Genomic DNA, 15,862 nt, shown 5'->3' with positions numbered 1-15,862 from the left:
ATGACTAAGATGAATTAACCAAATTAGTTAAATAAAATATTTGTTATATATGAAAATGAAAAATTGATTCGGTGACAATAAGAGAATAATATTAAAGATATATAAATTTAGGTTTACTGAATCATATTCAGATAATCAATTTTAAAAGATATTCACATAGAATAAAATTTGAATTATTATTCTATCGAAATTTATAAAAAATAATAAGAGAATGAGGAAGAAAGAGCTCATAGCTGCAACTGCAACCAACAACAATTAACTAAAAATATAAATCTATGAAAAATTAGAAATCACCATTAATTACCTAAATTAATACTTGAAAGAGATGATCAATACAATTAGATGGAAAACGACATTAAACAAAAGTTAGATGAATGAATCAATAAATAAAACAATCCAAATTTTTTAACAAAGATGAGTGAATTAATATCGATTAATAAATTGAAAGAAAATAATACTCAGAATTTTTAAATTTAGAGGTATTAAATAATAGTCAAATAACAAAAAAACTCTTTTCAAGGTCCATAAATATATATATATATATATATATATATATATATATATATATATATATATATATATAAACAAAGAGGTGTGAAACAAAAATGTGCGAAAACTAACAAATGTGAACATTGAAAGCTGGGAGTACGACGAAGAAACACAATTGTTGGATCAAAATATTGCAATTTTTAAGATCATTAACAAATCTAAACAGTTAGATGAGATAATAAAAATAATGTCATTTGTTATATTTAAATTTACCCCTAAATGTGAATTTACTTTAATATATAAACATATAAATCTATGATTTTATTTATTAACTTGTAAGTTTAAAAAATACTTAGAAAACAATAAATTCGAAACTTGTTTTTGTATTCCATAAAAGTTTATATATAATAAACAAAGAGGTGTAAAATATAAAGGTGGAAAACATAGAAGGGTGAAAAAAATGTGAAAAAATTATTAGGTGCGATTTTTGAAGATAGGGTTATGACGAAAAGATGCAAAAATATGAAAATAAAGACGTGTAAAACAAAAATGTGTTAAACAAAAAGATGCAAAAACTAACAAGTGCAAATATTTAAATCAAGGGGTACGACGAAGAAACACAATTGTTGGATCAAAACACTGCAACTTTATATAAATAAAGAGGTGTAAAACAAAAGGTGTGAAAACTAACGGGTGCCAACAAAGAAAGCTGGAGGTGCAATGAAGAAACAAAATTGTTGGACCGAAACTTTGCAACTTTTGAGATCATTAACAAAGGGTGAGATCATTAATCATACTCAAACAACAAAAACTCTTTCAAAATCCATAAAAATCTGTATATATATATATAAACAAAGAGTGTGAAAACAAAGAGGTGTGAAACAAAAATGTGTGAAAACTAACAAGTGCAACCATTGAAAGCTAGGGGTACAATGAATAAACACAATTTTTGGATCAAAACATTGCAACTTTATATAAACAAAGAGGTGTAAAACAAAAGGGTGTGAAAACTTACGGGTGCCAACATAGAAAGCTGGAGGTGCAAGTGCAACGAAGAAACACAATTGTTGGACTGAAACTTTGCAACTTTTGAGATCATTAACAAATGGTAAGATCATTAATCATACTCAAACAACAAAAACTCTTTCAAAGTCCATAAAAATCTGTATATATATATATATATATATATATATATATATATATATATATAAACAAAGAGTGTAAAAACAAAGAGGTGTGAAACAAAAATGTGTGAAAACTAATAAGTGCAACCATTAAAAGCTAGGGATACAACGAATAAACACAATTTTTAGATCAAAACATTGCAACTTTATATAAACAAAGAGGTGTAAAACAAAAGGGTGTGAAAACTAACAGGTGCCAACATGGAAAGTTGGGGGTGCAACGAAGAAACACAATTGTTGGACCAAAACTTTGCAAATTTGAGATCATTAACAAAAGATGAGATCATAAATATACAAAAAGAACAAAAACTCTTCTCAAAGTCCATAAAAATCTGTATATATATATAAACAAAAAGTGTGAAAACAAAGAGATGTGAAACAAAAATGTGCGAAAACTAACAAGTGCAACCATTGAATGCTAGGGGTACAACGAAGAAACACAATTGTTGGATCAAAACATTGCAACTTTATATAAACAAAGAGGTATAAAACAAAAGGGTGTGAAAACTAATGGGTGCCAACATGGAAAGCTGGGGGTGCAACAAAGAAACAAAATTGTTAGACCAAAACTTTGCAACTTTGAGATCATTAACAAAGGGTGAGATCATTAATAATACTCAAAGAACAAAAACTCTTTTCAAAGTCCATAAAAATCTGTATATATATAAAAACAAAGAGTGTGAAAACAAAAAGGTGTGAAACAAAAAGGTGCGAAAACTAACAAGTGCAACCATTGAAAGCTAGGGGTACAACGAAGAAACACAATTGTTGGATCAAAACATTGCAACTTTATATAAACTAAGAGGTGTAAAACAAAAGGGTGTGAAAACTAACGGGTGCCAACATGGAAAGCTGGGGTGCAACGAAGAAACACAATTGGTGGACCAAAATTTTGCAACTTTGAGATCATTAACAAAGGGTGAGATCATTAATAATACTCAAAGAACAAAAACTCTTTTCAAAGTCCATAAAAATATGTATATATATAAAAACAAAGAGTGTGAAAACAAAGAGGTGTGAAACAAAAAGGTGTGAAAACTAACAAGTGCAACCATTGAGAGCTAGGGGTACAACGAAGAAACACAATTGTTGGATCAAAACATTGCAACTTTATATAAACAAATATGTGTAAAACAAAAAGGTGTGAAAACTAACGGGTGCCAACATGGAAAGCTGGGGGTGCAACGAAAAAACACAATTGTTGGACCGAAACATTGCAATTTTTGAGATCATTAACAAACGGTTTAATAGGTGCGATTTTTAAAAGATGGGGGTACGACGAAGAAACACGATTATTGGAAGAAAGAAAACTTGCAACTATTGGGATCATTAATAATTTTAAACCGTTAGATGAGATAACAGAAACAATTTTATCCGTTAGATTAAAGTTGACCTTATTTAGTACTCAGAAAACAATTTTTCGAAACTTGTTTATGTAGTCAAGAAAAGTTTATATATAATAAACAAAGAGGTGTAAGACATAGAGGTGTGAAATGTAAAGGTGTAAAAATTAATAGATGTGAAACATGGAGGTACAACAAAGAGGTGTAACACATAGAGGTGTGAAATAAAAAGGTGTAAAAATTAATGGATGTGATTTTTGAAACCAAGAGGTACAACAAAGAGATGCAAAAATTAAGAGGTGTGATTTTTGAAAGATGAGGGTGCGACGAAAAGACACGATTAATAATTTTAAACCGTTGGATTAAAAGTGGAACTAATCTCATCCATTGGATTAAAAGTTGACACAAAAAAGTGGGTTTGCTATTATATATAGAATTTTATCCGTTAGATTAAAGTTGACCTTATTTAGTACTCAGAAAACAATTTTTCGAAACTTGTTTATGTAGTCAAGAAAAGTTTATATATAATAAACAAAGAGGTGTAAGACATAGAGGTGTGAAATGTAAAGGTGTAAAAATTAATAGATGTGAAACATGGAGGTACAACAAAGAGGTGTAACACATAGAGGTGTGAAATAAAAAGGTGTAAAAATTAATGGATGTGATTTTTGAAACCAAGAGGTACAACAAAGAGATGCAAAAATTAAGAGGTGTGATTTTTGAAAGATGAGGGTGCGACGAAAAGACACGATTAATAATTTTAAACCGTTGGATTAAAAGTGGAACTAATCTCATCCATTGGATTAAAAGTTGACACAAAAAAGTGGGTTTGCTATTATATATAGAATTTTATCCGTTAGATTAAAGTTGACCTTATTTAGTACTCAGAAAACAATTTTTCGAAACTTGTTTATGTAGTCAAGAAAATTTTATATATAATAAACAAAGAGGTGTAAGACATAGAGGTGTGAAATGTAAAGGTGTAAAAATTAATAGATATGAAACATGGAGGTACAACAAAGAGGTGTAACAAATAGAGGTGTGAAATAAAAAGGTGTAAAAATTAATAGATGTGATTTTTGAAACCAAGAGGTACAACAAAGAGATGCAAAAATTAAGAGGTGTGATTTTTGAAAGATGAGGGTGCGACGAAAAGACACGATTAATAATTTTAAACCGTTTGATTAAAAGTGGAACTAATCTCATCCATTGGATTAAAAGTTGACACAAAAAAGTGGGTTTGCTATTATATATAGAATTTTATCCGTTAGATTAAAGTTGACCTTATTTAGTACTCAGAAAACAATTTTTCGAAACTTGTTTATGTAGTCAAGAAAAGTTTATATATAATAAACAAAGAGGTGTAAGACATAGAGGTGTGAAATGTAAAGGTGTAAAAATTAATAGATGTGAAACATGGAGGTACAACAAAGAGGTGTAACACATAGAGGTGTGAAATAAAAAGGTGTAAAAATTAATAGATGTGATTTTTGAAACCAAGAGGTACAACAAAGAGATGCAAAAATTAAGAGGTGTGATTTTTGAAAGATGAGGGTGCGACCAAAAGACACGATTAATAATTTTAAACCGTTGGATTAAAAGTGGAACTAATCTCATCCATTGGATTAAAAGTTGACACAAAAAAGTGGGTTTGTTATTATATATAGATTAAAGCTCTTTTTCTTTTTATTTCGAAAAATATATTTATAAAAGCTCATTTCTTGCTTTTCTTCTTTAGTTTTTGTTAACTTACTGATTTCATAAGAGCACTCCCATTGCACATCTTTGACATGGGATCAGAAAAATAAAAAAATAAAAAAATAAGAAAATGGTAGAAAGATGTGTGATCAGTGTCTCTGCCCAGAACAAATAAGACACAGTGTCAACATCTGTCATCTCTTGATTTGTTGGAAAAATAAAAAAATAATTAAATAATTAAATTAAATTAAAAATATTATTGTTTAGCTTTTTTGACACCCAACAGCAGGATGAGGGATGAGAATGCCCTAAAAGAAACGAAGAGGGCCAAAAGAAAAATAAAAAAATATCTAGGGCCATAGTTCATGCTTGGTTTTGTTTCTTCTCTCTTCTTTTTGTTTTAGAATCAACAAACTTCATAATTGATGACCCTAAAGTAATTGAAATTGGAAAAGCCAAAAGGTGTTTGATAATATATAAATATTCTTTTTTTAGTTAAAATGGAATCTTTATATATGTTGAGAACAAAGATTATAGTGAAATCACATGCACGAGCTGTATAACGAGGAATCTCGTAATCGAGAGAATGAAGAATATTTTTAGAAATTGTATGTGAAGTGTTAAGTGCTCAATGTTAATATTTCCAATATATACAATAAGATTTAATTAAAACTCAGGTTTGGAGTCTAAATGGAAGTGGTAGAGATCTAATGGCCTAATCATTCATGCAATTATACAACTCTTTCTGTCGTACGGATCATATAATATACGACATATTATGTGTTTTATTTCATTATTATATATATGCAAAGAATTAGATGTATATTTGCTCACCACAAGTATTTGAAGAGTTTGTATTTGCGGTCTACGGCCTGTGTTTCGCTTTCTCGGTCGGTGATTTAACCGTGTCAATCGATCTCTCCGACTAATGCGTATATCTGTGTTGTTTTGATATTCCGTTGTTAGCGATCTGATCTGCTTCCCCAATATTGAAATTTTGATTGTCGTTAGGTTTATTGAATGATGAAGAAGGCTACGGGGAAGGAGGTTAATGCTGTAACATTGGTCTATTGGGACATCAAGGAGTATCCGGTTCCCCCTGGCTTTGATCCACGTCGGGTCCGTCCGTGCATTAATGGGCTCTTGGAATCTCATGGCTACTCTGGTCATGTCACCATCTATGCCGTTGGCATACTAACAGACGTACATGTTGACATCCTTCGAGCTCTCTCTTCCTCTGGGATCATCCTTTATTACTCCCCCTTCAGTTAGTATTCTCTTGATCCTCATACCTTCCTAACTAAGATCGGATGATGAATTGAATATGAGAGTTCCAATTCTTCTTTAGTGTCTTCTGTTTATATATATATATATATATATATATTTATAGAGAGTTCTTCAAGTCTTTAGTTTATATATATATAGAGAGAGTTTCTTCAAGTCTTTAGTTTCTTTCTGAAACAGGTTCCTCAGCTATCATGTCACTTATGGGTGAGTGGATGGATGAGAATTCACCTCCAGCTAATATGTTGGGCATATGCTTTCCCAATGCCTTCCCTGCACCACTTGTAAGTGGATACAACCTATTCAGGCCGTTTTCATTTACTTCCCCTGAAGAAGACGCCATCACCTGGATTAACTTAATTCTGACAGGTGTGTGTGTGTGTGTATTTGTCCAGTACTCTCACAGTTGTTGTTGAAATAATTAACCAGGCATATCTGTTTCTGTAATAGCTCTCTACTTTTATTATTTCCCCACAGTGTCAGGGACGCTTGAGGATGATAAATGCAGTGAAACAACGGATCAATCTGCCATCTGGTTCTGCTCAATATGCGAAGATCTTTTTGGCGATGGCAAAGATCTTCGTGGCCAAGGCTTTGATACTTTCACCAGTCATCTCTCTTCCGAAGTACATATAGTTACGGTAATTAAGATAAAACGAGTCAATGCTTTTTTTTTTTTTTTTTTCCTTTGCAATAACTATTTTTGAGTCACACAACCCCATGCATTGTCTACTTTTTCTCACTTGTAGTTTTGTTTGCCTAATTCTGACGCCATTTTATCCTTTTCCACACTGGATTTGCATTTTTTTTCAAACAGAGGACGGAGTACCTGCCTGTCGAGGATCATTTACCCTTGCCGAGATTCAGGGACGAGGATGAGAATCCCCCCACCATTGTGAGATGGCAACCAGAGGCAAGTTTTAACTAGTATCAGCTGATAACCCTTGAGATTTCTACATTTTGAACCCGTACGTGTTTGTCTGCTTCAAAACCTCCTTCCAATAGTTTTCCTTTTTTTCACTTTTATGTAGAAGGCTACTCCCGAGGAGGCTGAGGCTGTAACATCGGTCTTTTGGGACATCAATTTGTTTCCGCTTCCCCCTGGCTTTCATGCTCGTCTGGTCGTCCCTCCATCAATCGCTTGTTGGAATCTCATGGCTACTCTGCTCCTCCCACCATCTACGCCGTTGGCTTATTAACAAACGTCCATGACGGCATCCTTCAAGCTCTCTCTTCCACTGGAATCACTCTTTATTATGCCCCACACGGTTAATTTATATCTTCTCACCTTTTATGCCTTGATGAATGCACAGTCTCTCAAGTCTTTAGTTTCTTCTGAAACAGGTTCCACTGACATCAAGTAACTTATGTCTCGGTGGATTTCTACGAATCCACCCCCGGCTAATATTTTGGGCATATGCCATCCGAGAGGCTTCCCTCTACCTCCGAGTGGATACAACATTTTCCGGCCCTTTTCCTATACTTCTCCTAAACAAGACTCCGTCCTCTGGGGAAGCTCTCTTCTGGCAGCAGGTGTGTGTTTCTCACTCTCTCACTCTCTCACAGTGTTGTTGAAATAACTAGCGAACCTGTTGCTGAACTAGCTACTTCCCCACCTTTCCCAGATTCAGGGGCGGCTCTTGAAGAGGATAGGGGTGAATCTGCCAGCTGGTATTGCTTAATATGCAATCATATTGGTGGCCAAGGCTTCAAAAGTTTCACCAGTCATCTCTCTAGTCGAAGCCATACAGAAAATCGTTCACATCAGGTAAATTATGCATCCAAGCCAAACTGAACAGACTTTTGTGTCAATACGTTGTTACTGTCTAACTATTTCCGCTGGATGTACATTTGGTTTTCAAGCAAGCAGATGGGCTTTAATTTTTAACATCGGAGAACGTTGAGATTTTTAGTCTTTAGTATGCTGGGCTTTTTACTAATGAAATCTATATATCGTTGTAGGGAAAGTCTTCTAAGAAACGGAGGACGTGAACAAGAAGAGAGAAGGAGAAAAAGAGTACTTGGTCCATGGTGGTGTTCTTCTCTTGTTGGTGATTGGTTTGTTCTACTTCTAGCGGCAAAAACTCCACTTAGTTTTGGCATGTGCTTTGGAACATATCAAAGAATTATACCTTTTTACGGCCGGCGGTTCTTGACAATATCTCTCTCCCATTAACTTGAACTTCTGTGGGCTAGATAAAGACACATTCGAGCATTGTGGTTTTAGTTAAAATAATAAAACTATGCAGGTTCATAAGTCGCGATTCCCAAGTTTATGCGCTAAGAAAATCAAAATTACATATATAAATGCGGGTGGAAGATGAAGAAAAGGTTGCACAAAACTGATCTCTGCTCATATTTTTGGCTAGATCAGATGCTCAGTTTACTGATCTATGCATAAATTATGAAAGAAAGAGACTTTGGTCACTTTTGGTTTAAATGAAAATGAGATTATAATTATTAACCAACGGTAAATGTTATGTTATATTAAAACGGCTTTTTAGTACCAATATAAGGGGATCGTTTGTTGTGCTTACATTATTAACCAATGGTAAATGTTATGTGTAGTGTATTTACGTTAACAAGACAGGCCAAATTAATAATACATTTGATTGAGAGAAATCAATAAAACAGCTTACACGTGATATAGTCTTATCAATTGAAAGCATTGTTTAGGTTCCGAATGGTGATATATATAGTTCGGGTATGGAATGCCGAACAGAATAGTATCACTTTTATGAGCATTAAAACGGGAGAAAGCATTGTTTCATGTGCTTGGTTAGATGGGCCTAAATTAGATATGAAAATTGTTAGAAACGGGCCGGATAGTATCAGGATGGACACTGAGGATTGATTTGTCGTTTGAGCTTAATTTAGTCGTACGCTGTGTCGTTTTAAGTGGAGAAAGATACAAACATGTATTGCAGTCTCTCTGTGTGAAAGATACAAACGGCACCAAAGCTGTCATTCTCGGCCAATGTTTACGACTCCTCTTGCTGCTTCTCTTTTCTGGTCAAACGAACGAGCGAGAATCGGAGATGAATCCTCAAACCGATAAGGTCGTGAAAAGAACGACGATGGTGGCGACTGCTGTAGCTTCCTACTTCCTCTTAACTGGCGATTACGGCCCCGAACCAAACGTTCTTGATCCCGTGAGTTCCCCCCCCCCCCCCCCCCCCATTTCTTACTCAAAAATTAATTATTAAAGTCTGGTTTAGAGCTTGTTTCTGTTACTTCTTTCGATGCGAACACCTTTCTTTCTAGACTAGAGATGTATGACCTTATTAGTTTATTAGCTTTTGTCAAATAGGAATCAAAAGGTCGTCAATTTTGGGAGATTCTTAACATATGATGCTCAGATTTTGGTGATCGGATCCGAGTGTGGATTGGAATCACTTGCTTGATCCATTGTTTTGTATGATTCAGGATGAGTTATTTTGGTTGGGGATTTTGTTATATAAAGCTACTATCTCTGTGTGTGTGTCCATTCACGAACATGATGAGTTTTCTCAGCCATTTTTAGTCTTGAGATGCTTAACCTAAATGATATATTTTGTGTAATTGTAAAATCTGGATGTGAACTCGTTTCTATGTTACTTTTGTTTATACATGAGTTAGAATCAGAAGCTTGAATTGGGGTGCGTTTATTAGCATTATAACTTTTGTAGATGAGCTTTCTAATTGAGTTTTCTTTGGTGATTATGGAAGTGAAAATACTTGCCTTGAATCAGTTGTCCATTGTATGTATTATGTAGGCTTCGGGATGAACAATTTTTTGGTGTGTTATGTTACATGATCATAGAAGCTGTCCATATATATGTATGTTCTCTTCTTGAATATGGGGGATTTTCAGCCATTCGAGTCCAGATATGCTTATCTAAATTGATGTATTTTACAGATCAAAAGGAAGATATTATCAGCACAAGATTCGATGAAGCAATTCATCTTTGGATCAAAGGGAGAGCCATCTGAGAAAGAACGATCTGACAATGCTAAATGAATATATGTGTAGCTAGAAATGTCAATCTACTTTTGTGATCAACTAAAGTGTAACCCCTTCACTTAACCTTTTTTTTTTTTTTTTTTTTTCCAGTAACAAGTCTTAATTAATCTCTCCTCCATAGTACTTGCATAATCAAAGATCATGTTGTTTTAACCGAACCCATGTACGTGTCAAATCAATCTAGAATTACATATAACCAATTTACGTGTCAAATCAATCTAGAATTATTAACCCATATCAGCAGGATATCTTTCGTAAGAAATACTAAGGGAGAGCCTAAACATCAAGGAGAAATAGATCTACCAGTCAGTTAATTCTTCGCCTTCTGAAAGAAAGCCGGGTGAATGGTGGTAACGTCCAATGAATCGAGTTTGTCCATACGCTCTATACAATCTCGCATTCTCTTTACAACTTTGGGTATATTTGCAGCGTTCCTTGACATTATTTCCTTAAGCCGAATCATTTTCTCTCTACAGTCTTGCTCTACTTCAGTTCCCACCACCACAGATGCTTGTGTTTCTGCATATATACAAAAAAACACCATTGATTGGTTGATTTAGCATACTGATAAAAGAGGAAGAAGACGAGGATCAGTGCAGGCTCTTGTGTTTCTCTACAATACTATGAACCCTTCTCAAACAAAGTCTCTTAGTGAACTACAGTATTATTATGTTAATATAGCATACAAATAAGAGAAGAAGATGACAAGAATCACATCACAGCAAGCTCTTATGTTTCTCTACAATACTGTGAACCCTTCACAAGTTCTTCAAAACAAAGTTTCTTATGAAGTACACAATGGGAACATAGATAGCATCACTAGTTCTTCAAAACAAAGTCTCTTATGAAGTACACAATGGGGACATAGCAGAAGACGAAAACGAGATAAAGACTCTAGCTTTTTAAGGTAAGAACTTTACAAACCAAGTTTTACTGTTTATTGATTCATCATTACACAACTCATTACTCTCACACTCGACTCTGCTGCAAAGATTTTACATTTTGAGGAACAAGATACACCCAAAATACGAGTCTTACATAAACCATTTTTCCAATTGATACATGACAATGTAACAACACAGTCATAATGCAAGCAAAATCATAAAAATAACTATCCGTTTTGAGCTGCAGAAGCTAAAAACATGAATCAAAAAGGTGAAACAGAACCCAAAACGTGCCCAACTAAGATTTTATCTCATGAACCCAAAACATACCCAATTTTCAAGGAAAAGCCCTAAATTTCGACCTGCTTACATAATTACTCTACCAGAAAGAAAGCGATAAACCCAACAAAGTCCAAATTGATAAACCCAACAAAGAAAGAAAGAAGGAACCTGCCTGCATCGACGTTGGGAATTACGGGTACGAGAGACGAAAGCGCAGAATCGAGGGTGTTCCGGAGAAGGTCCGGTAGGGTTTGTCTGTACTCGGAGATCTTCTTGGCCATCTGCTTCACTTCTGACTCCAAATTCTCCAGATCTCCTTCATCGATGTCAAGTTCCGTATCTGGAGCCATGGATTCCATCAACTTTGAATATCCCGTTTAGATTTGCGATTCTCCGGCGATAACTCAAGGTTCAAAATTGAGGAGCGTGTCTTACTGTCTTTGGACTGTCATAATAATAATAACGTTATAAGAGGTTCCTCCAGTAATACGACGTCGTTGTGTGTACCCCACTTTAAAACAACTTTTACTAATAAGTTTATATCCCACTGTATTGTTTTGAAACAGTTACAAACAAAACTTGTGTACAAATAATTGTGAAAATCGAAAACCATATGCAGAATGTGGCCTTGATGTGTAAACAGATGCAGCAATTCTTCTCTCATTGTCAATCTTACATGACTTCACAGCTTGGACCCGAAGGAGGGCTTAATATTCACAGCTTCTTTTACCAAAGCTTCTTGTGTTAAAGATGCCACCAGCTGCACACAAATTCTCAAACTGTATGTGTCTTTACCACTTGAAAAAAAAAGATTGTGCAGATTTTTGTGTTCTACTATATATAGTTCAAATGGGAGCTTCAAAACTACATTAGATTCTCCTTTCTTTGATGCAACAACGTACCTCTCCCTTTCTGTTGAACATTTTGCCAGTGGCAAAACCACGGCTATCAAACACGGTTGGGCTCACGATCTGCATAAGGGAAATGTTGTAAGTATATTTTTCTTTCTCAGAGTTTTCATTTCTAAAGGATTCAGTCAGACCTTTGACAATAAGCACAAAAAATGTTGTGGTTTACTTCTTTTAACATGTACATATAAAACACAAAGATAAAAAAAAATCCCTAAGTTGTAGATCTATATACTTGACAAATATCAGCTAAACAAGCAAGTTGTTCTAATCTGTAGACCGTAGTTGTTAATTTCCCTATAGGTGTCTTCAGATTAAAGACGCACCATATTAATATAATGGTTTATGGCTCTCCAAAACAACTCAAAGTTGCGCAAAGTGTTTTCAGGGCAATTTTGTGTTTCAGTTTGCCTAAACAAACATTTGGATTTCTAACAGTAATAACTTTCTCTTCTGAAAGAGAAACTTCTCGTATTCTGCAGAAAAAGAAAAAGAAAAACATGAGATTTCCTTACCACAAACAGCAACCAATCATCAGCTCTTAGCGATCGGTGAAACCACATCCTGCAAACGGACATTAGAAAAGTAAGAAACAATTACTTGAGGCATTGTTTTTGGAGATGGAAAAATCTAGATTTTAGCCAATAGAGCAGGTATGTATTTATGTATGCCCCTGCGTTGTACATATACAAATTACGTGGTTTGGACATATGTTATGAGCATAGTACAAACTCACACTTCGCTATAAGAAAAGAAAAAGCTTACGAGTGGTCCAGGCTAAGAGCAGCTACACTCATGCCCTCTCTGCGGTGAGGGTTTAAACTGATAGAGGCGAATATCAAATCTGAAGCATATGCAACCACACATCTGTATAACAATCAGAAAGTCAGCAAGAGATATATACATTACCAAACACCCCCTTCTAATTGTCAATGTTAAGATAATCTGGATTTGTTTCCACTATAACAGCCGGTGATACTTATATATCACTGATCGGTGAACTCCTTAGAATGTTAAAAGGTAAACACTACAATTTAAATCGTTTAGATCATATGGATAGGTACAGAGTTTTTAGGCGGCTTTCAGCTTAACACCACTGAAGTAGAGTTGCTCACCTGTGCAAAGCTTGATCATCATCAGAAATTTTTCCCTTTGCTCTAAACCAATATTTCAGCCTGCAAGATGATTTTAGGAAAGAATGTTTAGTTCTTATCAGTACCCACGTAAACAATTATGTTTAAAAATGACAGGATGAAATACGCTCTATAGTAGTAAACAACAAAATTGATTTATTCAGGAGTTAGACAACTAGGGTAACCTTGGAGAAGACTTCGTCTGTTCAGTAGAATCCTTTGGCTCACAAAATCGTATATCTATAGGGAATGGAACATTAATTTCAGTTGCAACTTCGTCTCGGTAATCCCTGAAATGAAGAAGCAATTGAGAAGTGTGTGACTCTGAGCTCTTGGAGTAATTGGTCTGGCAAATTACTTCCACTTACCTAGGTAGCAGAGGGTCAGTTACAAGCCGTTCAAGTATCTCCTCCCTTGGTAGAAGCTGCAGTAGATAGGGATGAAAATTGGAAATTATCACAATAATAAGCCTCAAAGTAGGAGAATTGATTTACCGTTTCAGGAGCTGGTGTATGAGGCATGGTTGACTCCTGGTGAATATAACCTTGTTGCTTTCTCTGCAAAACCAAAAAAAAAAAAAAAAGTGAAAGCGTGAAAGACTATCGCTCATGATGAAATAGCAAGAGAAGCATGGAGATTCATAATGAAGTATTTGTGGAATATAACATGAAACCTGAAATGACGCGAACAAGGTGAATATGGTTTTTCCTTTCTGTTTAGCATCTACTATTCTGGTGGCAAAGTTGGTGCCGTCACGTAAGCGATTAACTTCAAATATGATGGGAACTGCAATAATAGCAAACTATGATAATTTGCTAAGTGTAACAGATGCATGAGGTGAAGAGAAATCCGGGGAAAGCAGCAGGCATGGTTTTTAGGTAGGAGGAAAAGCAATTTCTTGCTTGCAAAAGAACATTAAAACTATGCTCTTACTATCTATATCTCCAACACGAAGGAAATAGGAATGAAAATTATGGACTATCTTCATAGTTTCAACAGTTTTTGATGCTGCGGCAAGTGCCTGCGAAGTGAATGCAGTTGTGTCACAGTGATTACTAGCTTTTTTCATTGGCGTGATATAAATAGCATATAACAGGTTAATAAATATATGATGTGGCAGCCTAGCATGATAAAATCTCATACCTGTCCAACTAACTGCCCTCCATAAACCTTTCCATAGGTTGGAGCATTGGGTGGAGTGAACCCCCTGAATACATTCAACTTCAGGATACAAGTACTAATAATTAGAGATTGCTCAATTTTGCTGGCAGAGAAAGACTGTTATAAAGCTAAAAGTAGTATGTATTGTATGAGGTGAACATAAATTTGAGGAAATGTGAAAGGAAAAATGCTATAATTCTGATTTCACATAATGGTAAATGCTAATGGCTAGAATACTAATCATACGAAATGAGACGGAACTAAATGAAGGGCAGTCGAGGGGGAGATTCGTACATCTACTGGTTCCAGATACAATATGTGTTCCACAAGACAGCGTGACTCAAGTTCCTTATCTGAATCCCAGACAGACTTTGGCTCAAGCAAAGCAAGATGACCAGACATCAACAGTAAGCAGGTAAGCTGCAAGAAGAGGAATGAAAACAGTACTCAGTATGAGCATACCATGAGCTCAAGGAAACCAAAGCCAGGCTAAGGAAAGAAGAGATAAATGTAAGCAAACACCTCTGAAAGAGCAACAACATCTGCTGGGTAAACATCCCCAAAAATACCTGTATAAGAATCAATAGAATCCAACCCTATTACCGAACCAAATTTTTCAGAAAAAAAAACATGGAAATTGAAGTTTGTAAGAACCATCCTCTCACCATGGCCAAAGAAATCAAATCGTTTCAAAAGGAACTCTTCTCCGGCTGATATCAGAACCTGAGCCTGCAAACAAAAGAAGTAAAAAAAAAAGTTAAAAAATAACCCGTTGCAGTAGCCTTACTAATAACACACAAGTAACTTAACACGACGCACCTGTCCTTCCAAGAGAAAATAAACTCCATCCACATCTTGATTTTCACGAACTACATAATCACCTCTGTCTGTTATTGTGAAACACATAGGACAAAGAAGATCACATAATAATCTCTGTCTCTCTAAGAATCACTGATTAGTGCATAACGAAGTTCCCTAATCAAATTGACTACGGGATGAGAACAAAATAAAAATCCCAGAATCATGAAGTGATCACTGACCGTAACGCTTGAACACAACGACTTGGGCAATTCGCTCCAGAGAAGAACTATGTAGCCGCTGCAACAACGGCACATTCCCAAGGAACTCGACAACTACAAACACCAAAAGAAATTAACCATAAAATAAAAATAAATAGTCATTCAGAATCGTTGAGTTCAACTTCTCGTTCATTGATTTCTCCGGCGATAAAAGTTATCGGAATACCTGATTCAGTGTTCATGATGAAGTGTGAATGGCCGGCGAAGTCAAAATCGTTCAATCAATCACTGCTCCTCTGACCATACAAGAAAAAAACAAAATTATCCAGTACCCTACGGTGTACGATAGAGTCTATAGACACCGCAATAATTTCGAATTTGATTTTTTCCAACCAATTAATTGGAGGGAGAAACGTGTTAATCATGTCCCAAAGCAAACCAAAGAGTACTGACAAATTTAATGGGCTTACAGCT

The 15,862-nt window shown here is 35.1% G+C and overlaps 4 protein-coding genes across 8 annotated transcripts; 2 read left to right on the top strand and 2 right to left on the bottom strand.

Annotated features, from left to right (window-relative positions):
* Positions 1–5,629: 5,629 nt before the first annotated feature.
* Positions 5,630–8,135, top strand: LOC104712062 (uncharacterized). The gene is given in 9 exon segments (XM_019233092.2): positions 5,630–5,981; positions 6,179–6,367; positions 6,476–6,639; positions 6,816–6,911; positions 7,030–7,117; positions 7,120–7,266; positions 7,343–7,531; positions 7,624–7,766; positions 7,961–8,135. Coding segments are annotated over 9 exon segments (1,293 nt in total). The 5' UTR covers positions 5,630–5,734; the 3' UTR covers positions 7,991–8,135.
* A 714-nt stretch (positions 8,136–8,849) lies between these two features.
* LOC109127167 (uncharacterized) lies at positions 8,850–10,121 on the top strand. The gene is made up of 2 exons (XM_019231558.2): positions 8,850–9,150; positions 9,897–10,121. The coding sequence occupies exons 1-2, from the start codon at positions 9,037–9,039 to the stop codon at positions 9,996–9,998; spliced, it is 216 nt and encodes a 71-aa protein (XP_019087103.1). The 5' UTR covers positions 8,850–9,036; the 3' UTR covers positions 9,999–10,121.
* Positions 10,122–10,125: 4 nt separating this feature from the next.
* Positions 10,126–11,528, bottom strand: LOC104712005 (uncharacterized). Its single transcript, XM_010428799.3, has 2 exons — positions 11,340–11,528; positions 10,126–10,520 (listed from the first exon to the last, which is right to left on the bottom strand). The coding sequence occupies exons 1-2, from the start codon at positions 11,524–11,526 to the stop codon at positions 10,312–10,314; spliced, it is 396 nt and encodes a 131-aa protein (XP_010427101.1). The 5' UTR covers positions 11,527–11,528; the 3' UTR covers positions 10,126–10,311.
* A 151-nt stretch (positions 11,529–11,679) lies between these two features.
* LOC104712013 (acyl-CoA hydrolase 1) lies at positions 11,680–15,802 on the bottom strand. 5 transcript variants are annotated; one of them, XM_010428809.3, is made up of 17 exons: positions 15,615–15,802; positions 15,410–15,502; positions 15,189–15,256; positions 15,035–15,098; positions 14,892–14,938; positions 14,664–14,789; positions 14,352–14,429; positions 14,142–14,229; positions 13,882–13,994; positions 13,703–13,765; positions 13,577–13,632; positions 13,394–13,498; positions 13,191–13,250; positions 12,841–12,942; positions 12,591–12,639; positions 12,070–12,138; positions 11,680–11,927 (listed from the first exon to the last, which is right to left on the bottom strand). In XM_010428809.3, exons 1-17 carry the CDS (start codon positions 15,628–15,630, stop codon positions 11,850–11,852), a joined length of 1,275 nt encoding a protein of 424 aa, XP_010427111.2. In that variant the 5' UTR covers positions 15,631–15,802; the 3' UTR covers positions 11,680–11,849. The 5 variants fall into 5 exon arrangements, with proteins under 5 accessions (XP_010427111.2, XP_087349685.1, XP_087349696.1 ...); XM_087493559.1 differs by having other exon boundaries at positions 11,680–11,946; positions 15,615–15,782; XM_087493570.1 differs by having other exon boundaries at positions 14,352–14,415; positions 15,615–15,782.
* Positions 15,803–15,862: the final 60 nt, after the last annotated feature.

The sequence above is a fragment of the Camelina sativa genome, chromosome 2 (assembly GCF_030686135.1).
Source record: "Camelina sativa cultivar CO46 ecotype springtype chromosome 2, ASM3068613v1".
Lineage (NCBI taxonomy): Eukaryota > Viridiplantae > Streptophyta > Magnoliopsida > Brassicales > Brassicaceae > Camelina > Camelina sativa.
This window is presented reverse-complemented; position numbering and strand designations above follow the sequence as displayed.